Here is a 26294-nt window from a genome sequence, read left to right as displayed (position 1 = left end):
ACTGATACAGAAATTTCCTGATAAGAAAGTATAACAAATCGATGGATGGATTGATTAAAAACATCCATCTCTGTTCTTGGCAAATACAGAAATTGTTTAATGTACTGAGCAGATGTTTTACTACTCTTTAAATGTGGAAAAAAAAGTGCCATGCATTCAACAGCTCTGCTATTAATACACAAAAAGCCTGATTGTAGCTTGTCGCAGATAAATCAAATCTGTGTGTAGTGTCAAACCGTCTAAGGGAGGTTTTTAGTGGTTAAGTGACCAATTGAAGCCAGTAAAAGGGCTGAAACCAGCTCAGTCTCTTTAATTTAGTCTGACAGTCAACTGTTAAACAGGGACATGATTACAGCCATTTAAAATGAACTAAATTAATTGGAGACCTGCTGTCGTTATACACATTTCAGATTTACAGGATGTGTGAAAGTAAATTATATTATGTTTATTAATGCAGGCATTGTTCAAGAGGAATGCTTCTGAATACTAAATACCAAATATTTACAGTATGATATAAAGAATATATGCAGTATACACACAGTGTGGTGCATTGCTACTAATAACCATTAGATATTGTATAATATGATAAACAATACTACAATATATGCACATTAATGAGAGCTAACATCTGTATTGTACAAATATAGGTGTGGGATAAGTGGAAATAATTAAGAAATGTTTTATTGTAGCATTTCATGATGCAAGTCTCGCATTGAGTGACAGGGTTCTGTATCAGGATCATATTGATTGATTATGTGTTTGTAGTAGAAACAAAATCCTTAAATTAATGTTGGATTCACCATTTGCTTTAAAAACCGATGAAGCTCAGGTTATACTACAAAGGTTGCAGGATCCCAGCCATTGTTAAGATATTTCATACTGGACTAAAAGGATAAACACCTGAAAACCCAGCGGTAATGTGGCTAAAAAAGGCTGATTTATTTTTATGATTGCAGGTTTTTTATCGATCGAAAATGATAAACTGTTAAAAAAATGTACTCAGAGCTATTTTAATGTCTTTTTTTTCTGCCAGAAAAGAGTCTGAAACACAAAGCTGTTCTTTTTTTACAGAGAAATAAATAGAGAAAAGCAACAAATCCTCAAATCTTAGAAGCCGGAACTGGTAAATGTTTTACACTTTTCCTTAATAGATCACCTGATTAATTTATATACGTTATCAAAAATGCTGATCTGATGCTCAGATCCAGTCATTTCCTCAAAAACAATCCAGAAATTTGCAGCATCATGTCTCCATCCTTTAGAAATGTTCTTCTTGTTTGGCTGCTTTGCCATCTGCATGTCGACATCTATCAGATGCATGCCAGGAGCTGTCTCATTGTCCTTTTTTCTTTGGCCTGACCATCCATCCATTTACCCATCCATCTGTCCACCTATTTGCTTCTACATTCTCTCCCCTCCCTTCCTCCAAGATCTCCCTCTCATCCTCCCCGTTAGAGCCGCTGAATTATTTAACATCAGACAGTGGGCTCGGCCGCCGAGCCAGGAGGAGGATGGAGAGGGAAGGAGGAAAAGCCGGAGAGGGAAGGGGAAGCATGGAGGTGTCCGACGCTGCAGGAAGTCGTGAGTCAGCAGGCAGAGAAAGGAACGGTGGGAGGGAAGACGGAGAGAGTTTATAGATAGCTTTAGGTGATACGACAGGAGAGAGCGGCGTCAAATGCCTCCCGTGGTTCGCGTTCGTTCGTTCGTGTGTGTGCATGCGCGCATCGATCGAGCAAGAGAAGGTCATGGAGCTGAGAGGAGATTAGCAAACTAGACTCGGAGCACGGCGAGCAGAAGCGAACGCCTCTCCCCTCCCCTGAATAGCACAGAAACAGGAGAGGCGAAAGACAAAAAAGGACGAGAGGAGCTGTTACAGTATGGGGGAGAGCTATATGTACCAGCGACTCCCCTACGCCAGAGGAGAGGGGGAGGGGGAGGATGAAGAGGAGAGAGACAGGAGTGTCGGGGGACAAATGGTAAAGTGTGAAGTTGTGCGACGTTTCTTCTTCTCTGACTGTAATTACGCCGTGTGTGTGTGTGTTTTCATGTCAGTGTGGTCGAGTGTGTGTTTCAGGATGAATGCAGCATGGATGTGTTTCTGAGATGTGTGTGTGTGTGTGTGTGTGTGTGTGTGTGTGTGAGGCTGCAGGTGTGTTTGCATGATTTTGATTTAAATCATTCGTTTAGTCCTGTGGTCCACCAAACCAGTGTTGCAAGTTCAACCAAAAACAGAGGAGTGTTCTTATTCAGAATAAATTGAAATGCCCTAAATTATGTATCAGTTCTAGAAAAAAAAAGCAGCAAACATAATGAAACGCCTTACCCGACCTGTTAACAATGAAAAATTACCTTGCTAGTGCACGTCTTGGTCCTGAACCAGGTGGAAACAGCTGGTCTAGTCTCTAAAGTGTTAAAAGACAGATTAACTGCACTGCAAGATCCACATCATTTACAATGATTTAAAACAGAGCAAATCAGTATTTTAGAGGCTTTTTTGTTCACTGTATGACTTAAATAATAATAAGATGTTTAACTTTCTGCAGAATATTGAACTGATTTGACAGCAAATGGTTTCAGCACCATTCCACATGTGCACAGCCACACCTGATGTGGAAAATATATCAGATAGTCATCTGCATAGAAATTGCAGTAGAGGGAATATATGTTTGAATAAATTAAGTAAATAATTAATAAATCCATTGTATTTTTACTTTTAGATGTTCCCCTCACTACAATTCTTGGTCTTAATGTGTAAAAAAGAACAACAAAAAAAACAAACATTTTAGGTCTCAGTTTAATAGAAGTAATTAGCCAATTAACTATTAGCCAATGTAGCTCTACTATATTTTCTACATTTAACAAACATTGTTAGCAACAGAGAGAGATAGAATCCTTAAAAGACAGAAGATTGCTTCTTAAACAAGCACTGAGTGTTGAGGTACAAAAAAACCCCAAAACATATTAACACATTTACAGCGTTAAATAATGTGGATTTCAGTCTTCTGTGCTGTTTGCTGATGCAGGCGGATGCCACAACATTCTGTAGATGACACGTCATTTTTGAAATGGTAGACCGATAGATGGATCAAAAAACTTTTTTTTTTCTTCTATCTAGCGGCTGGTTAGCCTAGCTTAGCATAAAGATTGCAAAGAGCGGGACATGGCCAGGTCAATGCCGTTCAGCGGTATCTGCCGTGAACATTTTATATCTTATTGTTTACAAGAACTGAAGTAAGACAAGTTGTGAGATTAGTTTTTGTGCAGATATATCAAACAAAATAAAAATGTATATTTATGTTGTTTAGGGGTAGCCTCGGTGGGCAAGCTTAGCTGTTTCCCTGTGTCTGGCCTTTATGCTAAGCTAAGCTAACACATTGGTGACTGTAGCTTCCCTTTAGAGAACAGAGGGTGAATTTGCACTTCAAGTGTACCACTAGATTTAGGCAAGAAAAGGAATATAACATGTAACAGGTCCATACTTTACACTAATACTGAAGTACTTATTTTATAGTGTACTATTTGGGCAATTATTTTACAGGAAACATGAAATGATGCAAACCTGCTTTACCTCACAAGTGTTCATGATTATTCGCTGGATAGAAAATTCATTTAAATAATCTTGTATGACAATTTTTAAGCAAAATTGTCCTAATTTGGTGATTTTCTGTGTTTTATGTTGTTATAACTGGAATATCTTTAGGATTTGGGAAGTTGATTGAACAAAAAGACCCTAAATTTGAACTTAATTAGCATTTTTTTCCCCTATTTAATAACCAAATCACTGATAATCTCGGCCCTGAATTGTCATCAGACTGTAACTTTGGATGTAAAAATAGCGAGTAAAGATGTTTTTTTCAGTGCTTTTATGATAGAGTTAATGCTGGAGCCACTCACACTCTAATCAATAATTTTGTCTTTTTGTAGCTCAGAGTAGCTTCTCCACTTTCACCACACATTACAGCGTGTCCATTAACGGTGTCCATTAACATCCCACTCAATAACTGAACAATTTCAGCACACTGGATACTCAGAACTGGGTTAAAGCTGTCTGCTGTAAAGAGCTAGACCTCAGTAATTAACCAGTGAGCGCGTCCTCCTGGCATGCACATGTATTAATGCAGATGAAATGTGTGTGCAGATGCAGTGTGAGGAGGGCACAGAGTGGCTACTGGAGCTGCTGACAGACGTGCAGCTGCAGCAGTACTTCCTGCGCATCCGTGACGAGCTCAACGTCACTCGACTCTCCCACTTCGACTACGTCAAGAATGAAGACCTGGAGAAGATCGGCATGGGACGCCCCGGTACGTCTTTTTAGGATCGGGGGGTGATATTAAAAGAAGTGGCTTTATATCCTGGACACACTTTTAGAATTTTGCAAATATACATGAAGACATTCAAGTTTATTTGTGCCTGCTGTAAATACTTGCAAGTGAACTCACTGAAATGTAAACACGCACAGTTTTCAGTGTTTGTGTTTTTGCTGGTTCAGGTCAGAGGAGGCTTTGGGAGGCAGTCAAGAGGAGAAGAGCTCTTTATAAACGCAAGTCCTGGATGAGCAAGGTGCAGTACCACCAACAATCCAACAATCAGACATTCCTGCACAACAGACACTTTTTTTTTTTGCACTTTTCACAGATGTTTGAACACCTAATGAGACAGTTAATATTTAAGAAAACTTCCTCATATTCAGATTTTAAACACATTTGTTTAACTTTACAGGCATGCGACTCATATTTTTACAGGGCAATTTTGTATATTTATGAAGCAATATATAGAACACAGCATAATTTTAGTATTTAAAGAAATGTATTTTTATATAAGTGCCTTATTTTGGAGAACATGTATGCTGCAATTTTATTTGAAAAGAACATTTTTGTGGTCTGCAGTGGTGGACAGTTCTCTGAAACATATTAATATCACTCTTATCCTGAGTACCACACAGTAACAGATAACAGGGTTTTTATATTTAGAAATTTTCCTCTTAAACCATAATGTAGCTTTGTTCTGATTCATTGACACACTCCTTTATTGAATAAGATGATGGGTTGTTAGTGACATGTGTCTTTAACCCCGTTCCGCAGTTGTTTTTTGGGCTTGATTGAAAGCTTAATACCTTCTTATGCAAATGTCATCAAACCACTTCCAATAGCTTAAACTAAAGGAGACTCTTGTACTGTTATTATTTTACACATTCATCACTTAGTTTGTTTATGGCATTGAAAATGTAGATACACAAATACATTGAAGACACAGTTTTCTCTGAAAAAGGCTAACTCACAAAATATATTCATGTCTTGCTGCTATAATGTGAATTACAAATTTTAAACATGGATCCCTCATTTCTTGTTCTCAAGCAAACCAAATTTCAGGTTAATATGTAAAAGTTTATGACTGCGCTGGACTGTAATAAACATAACATTAGTTTTGGAAGATATTTTTATTAATTCTGAAACAACAGAAGCCCTGATCAACTTTAAAATTTCACATATTCATAGCTTTTAAAGTGCCAATCATTTTTAGATCTGCATTTCTATGATACAGACACCAGGTGGCGTTGCAGAAACAGTTCAGTGTGAAATTTATTATTGGGGTGTTGTCAGTTTGTATTGATTTTTTTCTTGATTTAAATTTTCTCACGTCACTTGTTTTGTGTCTGTCTTTTAACATTTTGACTTCCTTCTCGCTGGAAATGAGAATTCTGACATGTATTTGTGTTCTTTTTGTAGATTCAGATATTAATTCTGTAGACCTCTTGATGAGCATAATGAGGAAAACCAGTTTCTGTCTCTGGACCTGCAGGTGTTTCCGGTGAAACGTCCGGACACCGACCCCCAGCAGCCCCTTCCCCAAGGTGCGTCGTCCGGCACAGTCCCAGCCAGCAGCGAGGCGGGGGCGTCGCTCACCTGCCTGATCAGAGAGACGGAGCTGCAGCTGTTTGAGCGGCTCGGAGACGGCACGTTCGGGGTGGTGCGGCGAGGAGAGTGGACCGGACCCAACGGCAGAGTGGTGAGATGAACAGAGACGGCAGAGGACAGTATGGACAACATAAGAAGCTGCTGTTATGGGTGCAAAGATGAACTGCAATTTAAACTCTGAGGGGTAGTTTATCCTGTTTGTTGTTGAGCTGATATCTGTTCTTCTGTCTCTCTAGCTGTCAGTGGCAGTAAAGTGTCTGAAGGCAGGCGTGCTGGACTCAGACGGTCTGGATGATTTCATCAGAGAGGTGAACGCCATGCATTCGCTGAGCCACCAGAACCTCATCCGCCTGTATGGTATCGTCCTCACACAGCCAATGAAGATGGTAATTCTCACACACACATTTCTAATACCACAGCAGCCTGATTATAATACGATATTCATTTCCTGGATTCAGAATTGATTCAAGCACAATTACCCAAATTCCCAACGTTGGAAATCGCTGCTAAGCTAACAATTCAGTGTGCTCTGAGTCTTTTAGAGTTCTACAGCAGAGTTTAACCTGCAGGAATTTCTCAAGGCTTGTGTTTTCCTGCCATAGAAGAAATAAATGGGGGAAAAAAACTAAAAATTCATAAGGTCTGCCAAAAAGTTGTAGCTACGACAGTCTAGGAAAGCCTAAAAGATGCTAACTGAAGAGAAAAGGCTTCAACTTGTCCCCAGATTAGTGTTGTCTCAGGGAAGTCTTAATTCAGGGCAGCACTATAGTCTTAGCAATACTTCATTTATGACTAACAAACCAATAGACAAAACTCAAAACTTTGCATTCTTCTGCTTTTGTTTGCGTGCAGGTGGCCGAGCTGGCTCCTCTGGGCTCCCTGTTGGATCGTCTCAGAAAGCGTCAGGGTCACATCCTCATCTCCTCGCTGTGTAACTACGCCGTGCAGGTCAGTCAACGCCAACAGGAAAAAAACACACGAGAGGAATTTGCAGTTTAAACCCAAGAGTTCCTGTTTTATGTTTTTTGTTTAGGTTTGAGCCCCTTCCTAGAGATCTGTGGCTGTTTTCCTTCCTTAGATTTTCTGCTGGTGAAGAAAGCACCAAAACTGCCAGTGTAATATTTGTGCATGAGAGGGGCTTTGCATTCAAATGTATGCCATTAACAGCTGTCATACTAACAGTTAAGGTTATGTTATGTTTGAGGGAATGACATCCTACTAGTTTAGACATTTTCTTTAACTTACGAGCCACTTAATTTACATGAACTCCACTGTTCCTGTCCTGTGTATATGTGCAGGTGGCGTGCGGGATGGCCTACCTGGAGCAGAAGCGTTTCCTCCACAGGGATCTGGCCGCCCGCAATGTTCTGCTGTCCACCAATGAGACAGTGAAGATCGGAGACTTTGGCCTGATGAGGGCGCTGCCAACACACACCGACCAGTACATCATGGAGGAGGGCCACAAAATCCCTTTCCCATGGTGAGGAGAGCAACCTGCTCATGTGAAATAATGTTGTTTTGGTGGCTTGGATTTTCTGTGAATGATTCTAAAAGTTTTCCTTTGCTTTTTGACATCCTGTCCCACGTTCTCTGAATCTCTGTCTTTACAATTTGGTCCCCTCAGGTGTGCTCCAGAATCTCTGAAGTCTCGTACTTTCTCTCACGCCTCTGACACCTGGATGTTTGGGGTCACTCTGTGGGAGATGTTCACCCACGGACAGGAGCCGTGGCTGGGCCTGAATGGGAGCCAGGTGCATCTTTTTTACTTTGAACTTCACCTCAAAACGTTAGGAATGAAAGAAAGCCTATAGCATCATATTTCAACAAATGTAATAGTCAACTATAATATTATTTCTGAATATGTGTGCAGATCCTCCACAAGGTAGACGTGGAGGCTGAGAGGCTGTGCAAACCAGACGACTGTCCTCAAGACGTTTACAACGTCATGCTGCAGTGCTGGAGCCCCAAACCTGAAGACAGGCCGACCTTCATCGCCCTCAGGGACTTCCTGCTGGAGGTAGTGCAGTGGTTTTTATAAACTGGACAACAAGGCAAGAAGTTAACTCATGAATTCCATCTAAAGTTATCTGCAATAAGGATTCATACAGCTGCTCCAGTAGACACAGACAGCATTAATGTTTTTGTCGTATTGGTGTCAGTTGGTCATTTGTCTTGCCAATTTTGCAGTCATCAGTTTTGTTCAGCACAGGGTTAATAAATCTTTCCAAAGTTGTACAGTTCAGTTGTACATAAATATCCCAGCAGTAGTGGCTAACCAGCTAAAATGGCTAAAGCAGGGGGATCATTTCTTTGTGTATTTTTGGTCACTCAATGACAGGCGTTAAAATTGATGTCAAAACCTCAAAGTTTACGTAGAGGGTTTTTCCTGATAAACACTTTATGGCCGACTTTAGGTTGTCTTAGTCTCTACAGCAGAGCTAGGGAGTGCGTACATAACTCAGTTGAAAAACCTAAACTCTTACAGATTATTTTTAATTGTCGCTCGAGAAGCTCATTTTTGAATAATTAATTTCAGCAATTGCGAATGTGCTGCGACGAGCATCTGATTAACTAATAAAGGGTTTGACTTCTGCAGGTAACAAGCTCACATTATTTAAATGCTAATGTGACACAAGCACTCTCAGCTTTGTCTTCAGCCGCTGTTGAGCAAAAGACAAGAATTGTCAGCATGAAAACATCAAACCGTAGCTCCAAAAGTCATTTGCCACATGCTGGTTTAACTGGCAAATGAGACAATGAAGGGGAAGGAAGTGAAAACAAAGAAATCACTGTTATAGAAAGTGACATTAACAGTCAGTTTATCAATTCTGACATGGATAAAGATAGTCTTTAGTGTAAGACTAGGCTTCATGCATGTCTGACATGTCATACAGATATCTCTTTCCGTTTTGAGCACAGAACAAGTCTGATTTAAATGCTGTCCAATAAACGTAAACACCGCAACATGCAATACATATGCATAAAATCAGTTAATTAAACTCTAAAATGGTGTGAAAGAGCCAATTTTAAAGGAGATTAGTATCAGATCAGTACATAAAACCCATTTCTCTTTGCGGTAGATGAGATTAGCAGCCCTCCATGTGTATCTGGTTTCAATACCCACCAGCAAAAACACGTTCCATCCAACATGTGTGAGGAAGTACGACTCAAACCTGCTATTTAATGCTCTGTGGCAAACGGTTCAGGTGAACCGAAAATGTGTCCTCTATGTTTGAAATATGCTTCTGATCCTGCAGGTGACAGCGGCATTGTATTACTGTGTATTTTGCAGACTATGCCCACAGACATGAGAGCGCTGCAGGACTTTGAGGAGGAAGACAAGCTCCAGATTAAAATGAACGATGTCATCACCATCATAGAGGGAAGGTCAGTGTGTTTGTAAGACAGCACATGCCACAAAAGAATGCCGCAGTCCTGTAAGTCATTGTTCCAGGACGACTCTGGTACAGAAACCAGTGTTTTAACCAAATTACTGGGTTAGGAAGTCATGCTTGTGTAATTGTAGAATGAAGGTCAATCCCACAAGACAACAAATGCATGTCTTGTTGTAACCGAATTCCTTGCATTATGGGAAGATTACTGTAATTACTGTCCTGTTACTGGCCTATTATAGAAATGTTCCTGTTTAGTCTGTGTGCGCATTGAAACCCCAAATTCGAACCTAGTCGTGAACACTTTATTTATAACAGACAGTTTATTGTTTTATCTGTGCTAGTAGAATACAAACTGCTGTAGGGATCTTCTTACCTATTGTTTTGTTTGTTATTTATTTGTATGCCTGTAGGGCAGAGCACTACTGGTGGCGAGGTCAGAACCGGGGCACGCTGCGTGTCGGACAGTTTCCCCGTCACGTGGTGACATCGGTCGCCGGTCTGTCCGCCCACGACATCAGCCGACCGCTAAAGCACTCCTTTATCCACACTGGACATGGAGACACAGACCCTCACAGGAGCTGGGGACACGCAGACCGCATAGACAGGTTAACACTCCCACCTAATGTAACACAACGTGAGATAAAGCAGCAAACACATTCTTGGGTTTATGTTGATTATTATAGGCTGCTTTTTGGCATGTAAAATGTAGCTTTTAGTGTCTGTTTTTTTGTAAATTCCAAATAAAGTCATACTAGTTTTAGCTATGTTCATGAACTCAGCTGCCTTCATACAGTGAAAGGTAGTTTAAAGGAAGCAAATGATAATGATGATTCAACAAATAGACCCTTGTTCGCTTTGGTTGCCCTGAAATCCCTTTTAAAGACAGTTTTGTCCTTCTTACGATCTTCTTAGGATCGAAAATAGTGAAGCTCAGAAAACTTTTAGAGCAAAATCTGAATCATGTGAACCCCTCAGGTTATTTTTTGGCATGTTAAGCCTTTATTTGATACTAACAATGAAGAGAGAGACAGAGGAAATGTGGAGATAAATAGTAGGGGAATAACATGCAGCAAAAAGTTCAGCCAGACGGGAAACAAACCAGGGACTCTGTGTTTAGGGCATTTGCGGCCATGTGGTATCTCTAATGTTTTTAAGAGATGGTTAGTGCCCTAACCACTAGGGTCGTCTGTAGGTTTCTCTTTATAACAATAATTACAGCACTCAAGATGACAAAGTGCTTTCACAATGAGACAACACTACAAGTTACAAAATACAACAATAGAATCAGGTAACACAACCAGAAACAAAGGAATCAAAGCTAGTGATGAACATAAAATGATAAACATGAATGATTATAGAACATTTGTCCACCTGTAGACTCAGTCATTGGCATGTTCCTATTTTTAAAGCCACTCTTAGTCTGCTCCCTTCACATCTAGGGATCTACTATGGCCATCAAAAAAGTACAAGAAGCTGTTGTCTTAAAGAGCTGTTCTCACAAAACGAATTCAGATCAACTTCATGTGACTTTATGTCATGACTGACTCACATTGCCACTGAATAGTTATTGACACTGATGATTGGCGACATATACTTTTGCAATTTCACCATACGATACGCATTCTTAATCTTCATGTGAACCTTATGTATCCTGTCTTGGCCAGGATGCTCTAGTTAAAGTTACTCTTATTCTCCATGAGACTAGTCTTGGTTAACCTATAAATTAAAAGAAGAAAGACAAAAGACAAATTGACCTGAGGTTGTCAGGGTGCACGAGGACCCACAAAAAAGTCTCTGGTCTCTAATGTAGCTTCAGGCCTGCATAAACTGCTTTAAAAGTATCAGTAAAATCCCACAGGCAGCCATTTCTGGTCAGCCTGTAAAGCATGTTGAACAGTTCCAGTGTCTCTACAACTAAGCATCTTTGCAATATTCCTAATAACAGGGTCAAGAACAAGATTTATAGATGTAGGTTGTGTAAATCAAGATTTCAGTTTGATAAAATATGAGGATAATAACCTAAAAACATCTGTTTGAAAGCGACAACTCCTACATAAACACTAAATCCTGTGTCTTCTAGCTGGAACACTGTCTGTTCTCAGGCACCACTGTTGAACTGTAGCTCTCCACTGGAGGGCAGCAGTTGACCACATGTAGTTCAACAGATGTTGAGCTTGTTCAGGTGATTTTAGAAGACGCTCACATCCAGAGCTTCCCACAGTGGCTGCAGGACAGTTTTTACAAGCATCTGTTACAGTAGCACACATCAAATAATGTTACTGACTAATACTACCATCAGCACTATCAGTGAATTCAACTGTGCAGTTTCATTATGCTATAATGGATTTCTGTCTTTCCTCAGTCTGTATTTGGGAAACCCGATGGACCCTCCCGACGTCCTGGGAATGGACTCAGGCAACGCAAGACCAACCAAACTCCCCAACCGTGCCAAGAGTAAATTCATCCATGCATCGACACTTTCTTTGTTTTTATTCTAAGTTTTTCTACTTTTATTTGATCATGTAGAAAAATGAGCTCATTCTTCACATTCTAAAGTGTCTAAATCTGTTTTTATCAGAGCAGCCTCCACCTCGTCCACCCCAACCTGCCGTTCTGTTCAAGAGTGAGTTTTCATCTTTGCTCTTTCAATCTGACATTCAAACACAATGCTGCTGCTGCTCTGCCCTGACTCTGGTGTGTGAATCTGTGTCCAGAGCCGTTCTACGACTCAGTGATGGACGATTACGATGACGAGGACGACACCAGCGCCTCGTCGGGGCTGAAGAGGCTGGGGGCGTCCCTGGGTCTGAAGCTCCGGCCGTGGGAAGGGTCCGGCGTGCGCTCGGCCAAAAGCGAGGTGTCGCTCATCGACTTCACGGACGACAGCTTCAGCTCGACCACGCCGTCGCCGCTCACCGAGTCACGGCAGCCGGATGAGGACACGCTGAAGGTAGAGTTGTGGCTGGTTCAGACTGCACACTCTCAGTCGGATAATTAGGAAAACACATGGCTGCCGCACCGTAAAAACAAAAACGTATCAGTTTCATGGTGTAACATAAAAAGTTTATTGTTAAAACAAGATGGTTTTCACATTACAAGAAGATGCTTCCACTTCAATGCAACATACAAACTTTGAAGTCATAATGAGAAACTTTTCTTTATACTGTTTCTCTTGTTTCTTGAACTTTACGTTTATTATAATTGTAGAAAATTGATCATTTACACGATTTGATTGAGTTATACTTCATGCTTGGGTTCAGAGATCGAGACATTGATTCTGCTGTTATTAAGGACAATGAACGATGTTGTGATAAGTCATGTATCGATGGAGACTTGAATATCCCTCCAGCTGATCGATGAGCGATGACAATGATCTCAGAAGGGACAAACTCATTCCGTCTTCCGTGCATTTTAATATGCTTCTCTGTGTACGCAGACTTACCACAATATCCGTACTTAATAGCATAACATAAGCCATATTCATCAATTTATCCTTTCTCCACACACCATTTCCTCATTCAGACACGAGTTTCACGCTACATCAAAATAAATTAACATTTTATGACGTGAAACATTGCACGTTATGTAAGATAAAAAGTATATTTTTGTAACAACATAACGTGAAAATATCTTGCTACGACAATTTTTCACGCTATGACGTGACACTGATTCGATTTTCTCTTTCTGGTGTGGAAGCGATGCACTGCTGTAGATAATTAACCAACCTGACTTGTTAAAAGTAGAATTAAATATTATCTCAAACTCATAAATTCCAAGAAGATGTATCCAAGTCGTTTTGTGATCATCTGACTTTTTCCTTTTGCGCCACAGTGACTTTCACATTTGTGGTTTTAAGTACAATATATTACCACGTATTGGATTATTTGCCATAACTTTACTTGAGGCACAATAATAGATGTTTTTGTTCTGTTAGTATTTCATAGTGGACACCTCGTGCTAGTGAAGCTACAGGACTATGATGTTATTTACTTCTCTCACGCCATGGGACTTTCAAACTTGTCCGAGATGTTGACTAATAGGAGCCCGAAGTGCTCTCTGTCAGTTTTTCTTTCCTTTTTTAGACCTTTCATGACAGAAGACAAGACTTTTTTGTTTGCTTTCAGTGTTGTTTTGTGAGAAAGACCAGATTGCGGTCTGTCAATTCAAGTCACAGCAAAACAGTATGACTGACTCTGTATGACTATCACCTCATCTGACACAGTGACCATCTTATCAGGCAGAAATGTTTGAGTTTAACTCAGCATTAGAGAGAAGATGCATCTCAGAAATGGCTCCAGTTTGAGTCTAAAGAAAACCAAAAGTTACACATTTGATGAAAGTGGTTTGACATGTGTGACGAATGAAGCATTTTGTCAATATGAGCTTTCAATTACAAAATGAACTTTGAAGTTGTAGGACACATTTTAGGAGCCAACAATGACAAAAGCAGCCAAAGAGCGACAGTAGGCTAGTTTTCGTTGGCTTGTCTAGTTGTTCATCAGTGAAGAATAGAGCAGCATTAAAGTTCAAGCTCAACATTAAAGGGAAAGCATGGCAAAAAGCAATAATTAGGTTCTGATAGTGCACCTAATCAAATGGTTTTAGTGCACTTATTCATTAGTTTATTTATTGGAGATTGTGCACAATAATCTGCTTTTTAGCAAAAAGGCTGTTTTTCATTATTTTATTTCCACAGAACCTATGAAAGACCTAAAAGTGCAATAGTCTTCATGTAACGTGAAGTGAGAATGCAGTTAGCATGTTCTTTCAGCTTTCTTGTCCGATTTAACTAGATAATTCAAGTAAATAAATTTTATTTTGATTCTTTGTATTCTATTGTTTATAAGGATTAGGTTAGTGGTTTGCTTTCTTAATGTTTGTATTTAGTTAAATGTAATTAACAACAACAAATACACCAAATAAAGTGTCACTTGTATCGGAAGCAGAGATGGCAGGCACTGCTCCGCTAGGCTAGGCTAGGCTAGGCTAGGCTTCTTCTTTTTTCTAGCATAATTGGATTTAGAAAGTGCCTCATTAAGTTGTGTCAATTAAACATATCATATCTCAAAATGTACATATATATATTTGACAATTGCATTTTCATTTACAGATATCAGCTTGCTAAATTGTTTTTTGCATTAAGCAAGTTAAGACAAGCTGCTTAGCAGTAAGTAGCGATTAATGCAAAGGATTCTGCTCCATGGTGTTGTTGTAGAAGGACAGAAGATTAATTATTTTTTAATTCTACTTTTCTTCTTCTTCTACTTTTGTATATATGATAAAATTGTAGTAATGGCTCACAAACATGATAGCTTATTAGCTTGCTAGCGGTAGTGCTAGCTTGGCCGTCTCATGACCCTTGCTCTGTAAGTCATAGATGCTGAGAGCTGTGTTTTAATAAAGTGTTGAAGGTCACTGAGTACATCTTTGTGCTGGGTGGAGAATTTATGGAGGACAACACGTCTTCATTTTGTTCACCGGTCTATCGAGCTGAGGTGTAGAGGAAGGTGATTTGTTTTTCCAACCCCCCAGTGGAACCCAGCAATCATAGCAGAGGGGACTTTACACTATATTCACTTTTCCCCTAGTGATCTGGAGATTTAGGCTTCTGACCTTTTAATTTTGCCCACAAAAAGCGACTGTGCAGCAGTTCATAGGTTTTAGGGACACGTGAAAGACCTTAGATGGCTGCACTGCAAAAGAAGGAAAAAGGAGCATGAAATAAATCTGCACCACGACTCACAAACGTACCCTCCAAAGACAGCGGTTCAGCCTTTGGCCTGGAAATGTCATAAATAACCCTTTTCCTCTTGGATGCACCCGAGGCAGGTGCCGTGTGATGGATGATTGGTGGTCATTGATTGATCTTGTAGGCGTTCATGCTTTAGTGGTCTGCTGTGGGGTTTCACAGTGATTCCACCCTGTAGCTTCTGTCTGCCTTCGATCATCCCGATCAAGCTGTGGCTAAAAGCGTGGTGTCACAATGCTGTATTATAAGTTTATCTGACTGATTTTCTTTATTTTAGTTCAAACATTCATTCCTCTGAGGATGAATTGTATTAACTTTTAATAATTGGAATACTATTAATACACTTAATTCATATGTTACAGTGTCTAACAGAAACAAAAATGTTTAAAAAGACGAATAACAGACATAAAGTAAAATGCAGATCATTAAATGGAGATCATAAAGTAGCCCGAGAGCATCAGAACAGAGAATCAAAGATCATATAAACAGCAGGCCATAAAACAGAAAGGAAACAAAAGAAAGGGATCATAAAATAGTCTCATATAACAAATTCACAAGAATGTTTTCAGAGAGGTTTAAAAGACACTAAAGATGCTGTACGTCAGATCTCATTAGAAAGGCTCTTCAACTGTTTATTTGTTCTACTGGTAAAAGCCTGGTCACCGGCCAAGCCCCATTTACCAATACAAGAGAGCACTCTGGGGCATAAGAGGTTGAAAGGTCTTTGATGTGATTTGGAACAAGGCCAAGTAATGCTTTAAAACTGATTAACAGAATTTTAAAATCAATACGTAGCTTTACAGGTAGCCAGCGTCAACTGGCAAGTACCAGGGTAATGTGATCAGCTGGGATCTGGGCTGCAGCGATTCAAACAGGTTGGTGAAGTGAGCTCTGACCGATGCTGGTATAAAGTGGGTTGCAGTAGCTGAAGCGGGAAAAGTATAAATGCATGTATGGTCCTATGGAGGTCAGGAATGATCTGCTCTCTTCAACTGAGCATCAAAAATAGCTTTCAGGTAGATTGCTTAATATTCTTGTTCAACCATGTTTACTGGGAAGCACGCTAACATATTAAAGTGAGATTGTTAATATTTTAAAAATGTACCCTAGTAAGCATCAGCATGTTCCAATTCATGTCACACTTCTGTTTCTATTGCAAAAAAATAAAACTATCAATACCTTAAAGCACAGCAGCATAAACAGAGCCTCACAGAAAACAAGGGAAAGTAAAAAATCACAATATTAATATTTATTATTAAATAATAAATAATACAAGAGTATGCAGAGTCACATAGACAATAATAAAACAGAAGCAAGGTAGACGACTCTGTTGCCTGACACATTACATCATATAAAACTCCTCCATTACCTTAAAAAACTTAGGGTTGGTTTGTAATGTGCAGTTGAGCTGAAAGAATTAAGTTGATGGATATATAGATAGGAAGAATCTGCAATTGTTTTATTATCGATTAATCATTTAAATTTTTCATTTTTTAATCAAAATGGCTCAAAAAAATGTTTTACTACCAGGTTTTAAAATGTGAATACCTCTGGGTTTTAGAGCTTTCTATGATATTAAACAAGAATAGTTTATGTTGTTTTTAGACTGAATGATTAGTAGATTCATCAACGTTATTATTGAGTAGTTGCAGCTCTACATTACAGATTTGTAGGACATATTGTCACAAAACTATCACAACATTATCCTGCTGATAGCTGATAAATGATAATGCTGAATTATTTCTTTTCCTGTTTACTCTACATATCCTCTATTGCCTGCATAACTTTTCCTATTAAATCATTCCTCCTCATCAGGACACTCCCTCCATCCTGGACTGGCCTCTTCCTCAACCATCCTACGACGAGGTTACTACAGACCTTGAGGACCAATCGGAGGACCAGGAGGTTCGATCAATCAACAAAGGCTTCAACGAAGAGGCCTCGACGAACCCCGGCGTCGGCATGGCGGGCAGGAGCGAGTCTCAGTCAGCCGACCTCTTCCAGGAGCTGCAGAGAGAGGTAGGAAAAAGTTGTGCACCAAGAAAGTGACGCTTGTGTTTTCGAGCCGCTGAGCACGGTTTCTTCTGTCCAGATTGATTTTTGTTGTTGCTGATGAATAATTAACACAACACATATTTCATTCTGTGCTAATATTTCTCTGCCGACGTAGGTGATGGTGAAGCTGCAGGTTCCCATGGCAACAGGCCGCTCGCTCCCCTCCTCCCCCCTCCCCATGCCTCTGGCTCCTTTGGGCCCCCACCGCCAGATCTACCTGCCTCCTCCCTCCCCGTCCTCCTCCTCCTCCTTCACCTCCCCCTTCGAGGACCGGCCGGTGTTGCCTCCTCGCAGCCCCATCCCTCCCCTGCGTCCCTCCAAACACAACCTCTCCACCCGCGCCACCAAACCACAGGCCCGGTCCAGCTCCATTTCACTGGGCGACGAGGACGACACGCCTCCTCAGATCCCACCCAGAGACCACGCCTTCTCTCAGCCGGGCTCCCGCTCCTCCTCACCCCTCCCGCTGGTGCCGCCACTCTCCAACTCACCCGTGATCCTGCCCCCTCCTCCCATCTCCGTCTCCCCACGTCGGGCATCCGGACTCCTGGGTCCCCTGCTGTCCTCCAACTCCTCGTCCTACTCATCATCCCCACCTCAAGCCGCATCCTATTCCTCACGGCTGGCACCTCCAAGCTCGTCCTACTCGTCCAGCTCCTTACTGGATCCTCTGGCGTTTCGAGAGGGGCGTGGCCTCTCCTCGCTGATTGACAGCTCCCAAAGCCCTGCTCCCATCCCGCTGCCGGAGAGACCAGCTTTTCTAGAGAGGTGAGTTTCTCACATCAAACACTGTCTCTCAAAGCATCAAATTTTAGATGCTCTTTGATTAATAACAAATTAATTCACAAACCATCAACAAATCCACAATCTTGATTCATTAAAGGATTTGTGGCCCGACTTAAAGTTTACCTTTTGCTTTTTTTCCATAGTTTAGTTCAGGGGTGTCCAATCCTGGTCCTCGAGGGCCACAATCCTGCATCTTTTAGATGTTTCCCTCGTCCAACACACCAGATTCAAATGATTAGGATCGTTATCAGGCTTCTGCAGAGCTTGATGATGAGCTGATCATTTGAATCAGGTGTGCTGGAAGAGGGAAACATCTAAAACATGCAGGATTGTGGCCCTCCAGGACCAGGATTGCCCATCCCTGGTTTAGTGTTTTACTAACAAATCCTATGAAAAGAGCAAAAGCAACAATGAATTGATCAGACTAACCACTATTAACCTAATTTAGCTTATTCTTCTGTGGTATAGAGCTCCATTGATGTCCACACTTACATACTGGGTGACTTGTTTCTTAATTACAAAAAATATTGATTTAGAAACAGCTCCCCAGACTAAAACATGTGACCACTTTCACCGTTTCCAGAGCACAGTACCTGTCAGGTTCAAACTGGCTTCTCATCTGACACTTTCTTCTTCTTGTCCAAATCCTTGTATTGATCACAGACAAGCAGTAAATGTCTCAAAGACCTTTAGCTCAGCTGCGTGCAGTAAATTTGCCAACAAGTAAATAAGCTAAATGATAGAGCCTATTTGTTTTTATTAGTTTTGGGAAATCAATGGAGCTGTATATCACAGAGGAATAAGATGTATGAGCGTTTGGACAAATAGCCAGTACTTGTTAGCTGAATCATTAGCTTTTAGGTTTAAAAAAAACCCCCAAACATGTCATTTAGAAGAGTTTAAGGTTTAGTTTGACATTCTGAGAAATCTCTAATGTATGCACTGTAAGTATTAACCCACTGGACACATGTGGAAATGTAGCAAATTCCCCTTTGTGCTAAGCTATGCTAACTCGCGATAGCATGTTCCGAATGTCTCATCTAACTCTTGGAAAGAATAAGAAAATTTCCCTAAATGTCAGCCTGTTCTCACAGTTTTAAATTGTTTTATTCTCTAACTTCAGGCAAAACTTTGGTATTTTTCAGCCTGGGTCTTATTTTCTAAATTATTCCAGCTACTGTGTAACTGTGTTAACGTTGCACTTGAGGCCCGTGTCGTATCTGTTACATACAGGCTTATGCACTTTATGAAACAACAATTAATATCTAGTTATTGTAGAAAAATAAGTAGCTTACTAGTTGGAGCATTAAACAAAACCAAACTGTTAGCTTTGTTGGCTGGGAGCATGTACATGTACATGTAGATTCCAATTCAGCTAGCAAAGGTAGCTAATCTGGGGGGTAATTCGAGTTGGACTCAAGACTTTATAATGATTTGTGGAGTGAAAAACATGTGAAGTTCACCTTGCTAGTGTCACATTTCCCAAACCTCTACAGCGGAAATCATGAGTGCAAAGTTTGCAATGACCCATTTAGTCAAAAATATCCACAACTATGAGAACCAAAATCAGATTGCCAGAGTTTTCCCTTACGTGTTACTTTAAAATCTAATCTTGTCGGTTAAAGGCAAGGACTGGAGGTTTTGGATAAAGTCAGTCTTTAAATATTTCTCACAAGAAACTCTTCAACATTCCAAGTAGAAATGAGGCAGCGCTGTTTCGTTGGCAATGAGCTGACTTCCTGTGAAAATCCTGCATGTTACGCAATAAGACAGTTTTGCCAGCTTGCTGGTCCTGAAATGCTGGAAACACTAAAAGACCCTGACGTATTATGACAGTTTCACTACAAAAGCTCATGTAACACCCGGAGAGCAGCAGGCTTCACTCAATACAGAGCGAGAAAGTGCTGTTTGACTGACGGCCTGGATTCGTCTCCTTGTGAAGCAGTGTGCTGTACACACAGCTTTAATCCACTTCCATTATTTTGTTGGTTTTGTGACAGTCTGGCGTCGCCTCCATGAGATATTTTTGGTGTTTTTCTTCTCTCTTTAGTCTGCAGGGTTTTTCCTAATCTTTATGAGCAAGTTATTAAATTTTCCTGAATGAAAGACTGTAGCAAAAATAACTGGAATAATTAATAAGTAAAAACAAAATCAAAACTATTATTGAAATTAGAAGTCATGTTTTGTACCCATAATGTAAAATTCAATGTTTAAACTTAAGTGCTAACATCATACATGAGCCTAAATCCTAATCAATAACAGATCAGTAACATTTTAGAACCGTTTATGATGTTTTATGGCTTCTTTTTAACTTTTAAACAAGTTTCAGAGGTTCTTCGTGACCTTTTAGGCAACAGTTGACAAAGCAATCTCACTTTAAGGTCATTTGAGTGGAGCTTATGATAATGTAAGTTAATAGGTAAATCTAAAATGAAAGTATATACATAATAAATGCGTATAAATAAAAGTTATTATGTCATGCTAGGTTTTATTTAGTGCATAGGTGCAGTTTTCACAGATAAACATCACCATCTGTTCAATATTCATGGACCTTACTTTGGTTTCCTATTCAGATACGGAGCAGCCAACATGGCAGCAGTGAAGCCCATGATGCAGCAGCAGCAGCCCGGCGGAGTCAAACCAAACACCTCGTACAACAACAACAATGGGGGAGCTGCAGCTCCCAGCATGCAACAGGAGCAGAGCATCACACAGGTGAGGGAGAGCAGAAAGAAGAAGAGAAAATCCGTTTCTACTTATTTAAAATGTCATCACTTTTTTTTTCTTCTTGTTGACAGTCACACAAATGCCAAACACCACGTGTGGTTATATGCCACAGGCAGACAAATTGGAGACGTTAATATCTCAGTAACATTTGGAAGCTGCCTCTTATTAAGTCCACATTCCTTTATCAACAAAACTTTTAATTGGCAGAACAGTGTGTGCATAAAGCAGCCGACTTTATAAACACTTATCACTTGGTTTTCTGCTGTCTGTACTGAGGGTTGTTGTAACAATAATGGAGAATTAATAAAGAAAACCATTAACTGTGTTGTTAATTTCATTATCATGTGTATGTGACTGTAAACTGGAGGAAAACTTCAAGTGCTTCTGGCTAATTTGAAATCTTATGCAGTTTGACTCATTGTACAAATGACTGAGCAAGTCTGAAATTAAAAATGGAAGCCTGATTGTTATTCTTCTTCTTCTGCGCACAAGAATACTTAGAATAGACTTTTATTGTAATTCTAACAATTCATGACTTATACATCCGTCAGAAAATGTTGATGACATGAACCAGCAGGCTTGTATCAGTCTCTCAAGTAGCACAGATGTAGAAATAAGTTTACATTTCATCTCCTCCTAAGTTGTGATTCCTGCTCTCTGCACCCAGGAAGACAGTTGTGTAGATGCTCAGCACATAGCAGACTTTACTGTAGACTCTATCGCCCTGTTGCCGTTGTTTAAAATGCAAACAATCTATAGGTTCAGACAAGCTTTTTTAAACTTCGTTATCTGATTGCCAGGTCCAAGGAGCAGTGCACGGCGTCACGATGGAGGAGTGTCAAGCCGCTCTGCGAAGTCACAACTGGAGCATCCGGCAGGCCATAAACCATTTGAAAGTACAATAATCTGTCCACATGCTTACTCATTTTCAGATGTGCCACGCAGGAAGTAGCCACGGTTTAACAGGAAATATATACATGAGCCAGAAAAGGCTAAAATAAAAAACTGAAAAAAGATCCAGTATTCATATATAGCACTGGTTTTGTCAATGGGACACAAACAAAGTGGCTTGGACCGATTCACACAACATTATTTCAGAACTTTTTCCAGAATCTCAGACCTTTAAACCCGTTGCAGTACATATGATCAACCAATTATATATTACAGAATAGGGCTGGTGATAAAACAACACACTGACATTTTGATCAATAACCAGTGCGAACACTAGACAAGCAGAGTTTATCACATAAGAATTCTCAAAATAAAATAATGAATGCAACCATGCACACCAATTAATCTAATTATCACAGTCGCAATAGAAAAGAGCCTGATCGCAATCGCAGGCTGAGTGTGAAAATATCTGGAGTGACAGAGACAGAAATGCACAGAAATGGTCGTCAGGACAGCAGGAACATGCGACAGCACAACACGTGCTACACAATACTGCATGCCTACCTAACGTCCCCCTTTCACCATCTGTGTCGTAGGTGGAGCAGCTGTTTCGGTTGGGGCTGCGTTCGAGAGCGGAGTGTGAGGAGCTTCTGCAGCGCTGCCAGTGGAACCTGGAACAGGCCAGCACGCTCATGCTGGACACATACGGACCACATCTCAAGAGGTAATTAATAATAAGCTCGAGAAATCAATAGAGAAACAAAAGGGAAAGCAACAAAAAGAGGATACCTTGTACAACAGTTACAAAACCCTCAAAGTATCGCTGACAGCAAAACCACACATGACGACATTGTCCTCTCGTCTGTCTGCTGTCCAAGAGTTAGTGCTTGTTGTCACATTGCTAATGCGAATGGATCTTTGGCACAAGAGTAAAGCTAAAATAATCTCTCAAGTAATTTCCTGTCTTCAATTTGTCAAGTCAGCTCCAGTGTGGCTTAGAGGTCAATTTCAGAGGCAGCTTTAAATCTGTTACTGTGCACTTGTCTTGGCGTCTTCTGTCTCCTCTGTTCCTTTTGTAGTTTATCTGTTTAACCTTCTTTCTAATGGTCTAAATTTATTTTAGTTTAGTGGGTTTTCTTTTACAAAAGTTGATGCCATTCCTAAGGCTGGATCCTAGTATTTAGCTGTAGCCATGAGGCCGTTAGCTTAGCTTAGCATTAAGAACTTGAAACAGGAGGTAACACCCAGCCTGACTGTATACAAACCTGACTAATTTGTTAATTAGCGAGCTTTAGAGATACTTGTGAAGAAAACCTGGCTGACCATTTCCTTCTGCTTTGTCTTTATGCTAAGCTAAGCTAATCACCTCCTGTCTCTAACTGTAACCCACCAATATGCAACATTTTGTATTAAAATTTTCTAAAAGCGCTTCATAAAAAAGATTATATCTAATATTAAAGTAAGTTTTTTGAAACCTTGCTGACAGAAGAACTTCTCAAGACCAAAGACACTTTACCCTTTAAAACACATATGGCTATTTTGCTTTTTAAAAACAACAACAACAACAACAACAACAAAAAAACAACAAAACAAAAATAACATAAGCTTATTTACGCATTTTTGTTCTCTGTTTTGGTCTCCACCAATCCCTGACAACAATATCTAATTTCCTATTAAATGCTAATGTTTAATCTGAGGTATTTGACTAAAAGTAGACTGAGGTTAGTGGCGTCAAAGGCAAAAACAATAAACTAAAAAGTACTAAAACTCAAAAAAAGAAAAGAAAAAGCCTCATCAGAGTTGAGGTTCGCTGGGTGCAAAGTTTAGTGACTGTTGCCTAAGAATTCTAAATCTGGGTGGGAAAAAGCCCCCAGCCCATATCCGATTTCTCGAACAATTGCGCATATGATACGTTCTCTTTCTGCGTCGCCAGGAAGTGACAGCGGGAGAACACAGTGATCAGCCCCTTGCGTCACCTGGATGACTCATGGCTCCGACGAGGCAAGATGCGTTTGAATGAATGGAGGGACATAAGGCAGTACATGTGCCTCACCTTCTCTACTGTGAATAACTGCTACAACCTGTGTCACACGCATGCATGCTCATTATTAGCTAACAGAGCAGCTTGTTGAATGAGTCACAGTATTTACTTGAACAGTTGCTATTTATGTTGTTATTTTTATCATTAGATGAATTCCGCTGGTCGCTGCTGCAGACTTTATCTGACTTTGTCGTGAATGCGTGCATGTTCCAAGTATGTGTGTGTCCAAACACTGTAAATGCCCATGCCTTTTGTTTGTTTGTTTGTTTGTTTGTTTGTTTTGCTGTTAATGAAGCGATATAAATCAGGGAAGTGTCAGCTAACATATGGTTGTACGTTTTGTGAAAATGTACAGATAATGTTGTATATAACATTTTACTGAGTGTGTCGACACACGTGCTAACTGCTGGTCAGAAGATTAACGATTTATCTAGTTTGTGAAGTGGAAATAATACTGATATGACTGATATCAGATATTATTAATGTATCATTTGTGTTTTAAAGGTTCCCTGTGGAGGTTTCTTGTCAACATTCAGAAATGCGAAACCTGAGTTAATCATATCTAAGGTCTAGTCCACATGTACGCAGGTATTTTATGTTAAAATGGGTTTATTTATCTCATTTTGTTCCCCCCCAAAAAATCTTCATCCACACGAAAATGCAAAAGCTAATCGTGATTCCACCAACAATGGCACCAAGAGGAAGGACTAAATCATTAGTGTGGACTGATTCTGATGTCGTTGTTGTTAAAGTGGAAGAGTTTCTTCACATTTGTGAGTAAACGTGTTAAACAATCCTGTTCACCCTTTGTCCACATCAGCCATTACAAAAAATCAGCGTGTCGGGGCGCCGCTATAGCTCACCTGGTTGATCTGGCATCCGATGCACAGGGGCTAAAGTCCCCGACACAGTGGTGGTGAGTTCGAGTCCGGCTCATGACTGTTTGCTGCAGGTTTTTCCCTTGTTCTCCTACTTTCGTGTCTCCCTCTCTCTGGCCTGTCTAATAAAGCCAAAAAAGGCCAAAAAAATACAGTAGACGGATTTTCAAACAACCTTAATCGTGGAAGAAGTTTAACAAAAAGCTGCGTTTTTAGTGGACAAAAAGCCAAAGTGTATAGAAAAATCACCATTTTAAAAACATAACCGTGTGCATGTGGACTGAACCTAAATTTACTAGCAAGCTGTCTTCTTCCTTCCTGCCTTTGCTGGCACATTGAAACCACCTGTTGGATGGTGAATCACAGGAAAACGGCTCCACAGGACTATTAGAGTTCACAATCTCCACAGGTTACCTTTAAACGAGGCTTTAGAGGTTTTATAACAGCAGGACGTCTGAGAGATTGATGGATTGAGGTCTTTAAGTATCATTTTCTTCTGTCGGATGAAGACATCCGCCATCTCCTCATGAATACAGGGTATTAGTCAAACCTGCGAATTAGATATTTAATGCAACTCATGATTGGTATATCTTCCTATGAAACTGCTGTATGATAATCATGGACACACGCTGAAGAGCTAACCTGTCGTTCAGCTGATTAAGCAGGCTGCTGCTGTGTAAATGCGTGCTTAGCGCTGCAGGTAGGCAGCTGACGTCCGACTTTATTGTGTGTGTGTGTGTGCAGATATCGATGTCTGTGTAGGTTCTCAGTCCTTCAGGCCATTGTAATAGTAGAAGTGGACTTTATTCTGGTTCTGCTCTGAACTCAGAGGCTCTGGTTGTGAGTCGGCAGTAACAATATACATCTGGGACTCCCCCCGCCAGTCATTTAGAACTGAAGAAGCCTCTTAGATGAGAGTCAGACGTCTTTTAGATGAAGTCCAGCTGCCTTCTACTGAAGCTCTTGCTGGTGCAGATATTGATCTTGAGTGTGATGTGCTGTAGGAACTTATCAGCAGAATACAATATTAATAACAAACAGTAGATTGTTGCAGAAGCTTTAGCTGTTAACGGACCATCAGTCGCAGGTTGTTTCCAAAATAAAAGTTTAGACGGTAAGATTAGGAGGTTAAATGTCACATTGTGGCAGGTGGATGTTTAAAACAGTCGTGAGTGTGTGTGTGTGTGTGTGTGTGTGTGAGGCGTCGCTTACGCTCAGCTGTAAGCTCGTGTGCTGACATGTTTTTTTGTGAAGCCGACTGCGTTATGCTGTTTAGTTAGAGGAGCTTGAAAATGTAAAATGCAAAAATGGCCTTTGTTGTTTTATAATAAATTGAAATGCTCTTTTCACAACTGCTTGCGTTTTCTCTGCTTATTTCGTTGGCTGGACACAGAACATACGCGACTCAAGCAGCTCGCCATGGATGTTGAAGGTCAAAAGGTGCCGATAACGGGATAAATGAATGACACTTTTCAGGTTTTAGTGATGGCTTATAATTTCATGCTTTTATTTTCTAACAGCGTTGAGGATTAAACACAAAACAGTGGACTTTATTTAGAAAAATCTACATTTTTGCTTCTATTACTTTGACACAAACACACTTTTGTCGTCAACTGCTCTATAATGTGACTGTTTCTAATAATGATCAGAGCAGTTCAGCTTGGAGTTGAAAATACAGCGATCACGTTTGAAGCATTTGACGTTTTCAACATGAAGTGAGCTCCAGAGTTCAGCCACCGTCTCCGAGCAGAGCAGGACTCCTGTCTCTAATGGAAGTCTTGTCTCCGCTTCCTCGGGGATCAAACCTGTGACCTTTCCATTACGGGAGCGTCGCACCCACCGCCCCCTCTCCCCTCC

The 26294-nt window shown here is 40.4% G+C and overlaps 1 protein-coding gene across 1 annotated transcript in view; it reads left to right on the top strand.

The window, feature by feature from the left end:
- tnk2a (tyrosine kinase, non-receptor, 2a) overlaps nucleotides 1-25786 on the top strand; it is a 28896-nt gene extending 3110 nt beyond the window's left edge. The window contains exons 2-20 of the mRNA XM_008290398.1: nucleotides 4139-4301; nucleotides 4490-4560; nucleotides 5800-6006; nucleotides 6152-6301; nucleotides 6768-6863; nucleotides 7214-7395; nucleotides 7540-7666; nucleotides 7786-7932; nucleotides 9208-9302; nucleotides 9721-9915; nucleotides 11673-11764; nucleotides 11889-11933; nucleotides 12025-12260; nucleotides 16875-17078; nucleotides 17230-17882; nucleotides 20474-20615; nucleotides 21428-21523; nucleotides 22115-22242; nucleotides 23452-25786. Coding sequence (XP_008288620.1) covers nucleotides 4139-4301; nucleotides 4490-4560; nucleotides 5800-6006; nucleotides 6152-6301; nucleotides 6768-6863; nucleotides 7214-7395; nucleotides 7540-7666; nucleotides 7786-7932; nucleotides 9208-9302; nucleotides 9721-9915; nucleotides 11673-11764; nucleotides 11889-11933; nucleotides 12025-12260; nucleotides 16875-17078; nucleotides 17230-17882; nucleotides 20474-20615; nucleotides 21428-21523; nucleotides 22115-22242; nucleotides 23452-23458 — 3036 coding nt within the window. The 3' untranslated portion in view covers nucleotides 23459-25786. The remainder of the gene's footprint in view (nucleotides 1-4138; nucleotides 4302-4489; nucleotides 4561-5799; nucleotides 6007-6151; nucleotides 6302-6767; nucleotides 6864-7213; nucleotides 7396-7539; nucleotides 7667-7785; nucleotides 7933-9207; nucleotides 9303-9720; nucleotides 9916-11672; nucleotides 11765-11888; nucleotides 11934-12024; nucleotides 12261-16874; nucleotides 17079-17229; nucleotides 17883-20473; nucleotides 20616-21427; nucleotides 21524-22114; nucleotides 22243-23451) is intronic.
- The last annotated feature ends 508 nt before the right edge of the window (nucleotides 25787-26294 follow it).

This window comes from Stegastes partitus, unplaced genomic scaffold (assembly GCF_000690725.1).
Source record: "Stegastes partitus isolate 25-593 unplaced genomic scaffold, Stegastes_partitus-1.0.2 Scaffold671, whole genome shotgun sequence".
NCBI classification, from domain to species: Eukaryota; Metazoa; Chordata; class Actinopteri; family Pomacentridae; genus Stegastes; species Stegastes partitus.
The sequence above is the reverse complement of the archived record's forward strand: the minus strand, read 5'-3'. Positions and strand labels throughout refer to the sequence as shown.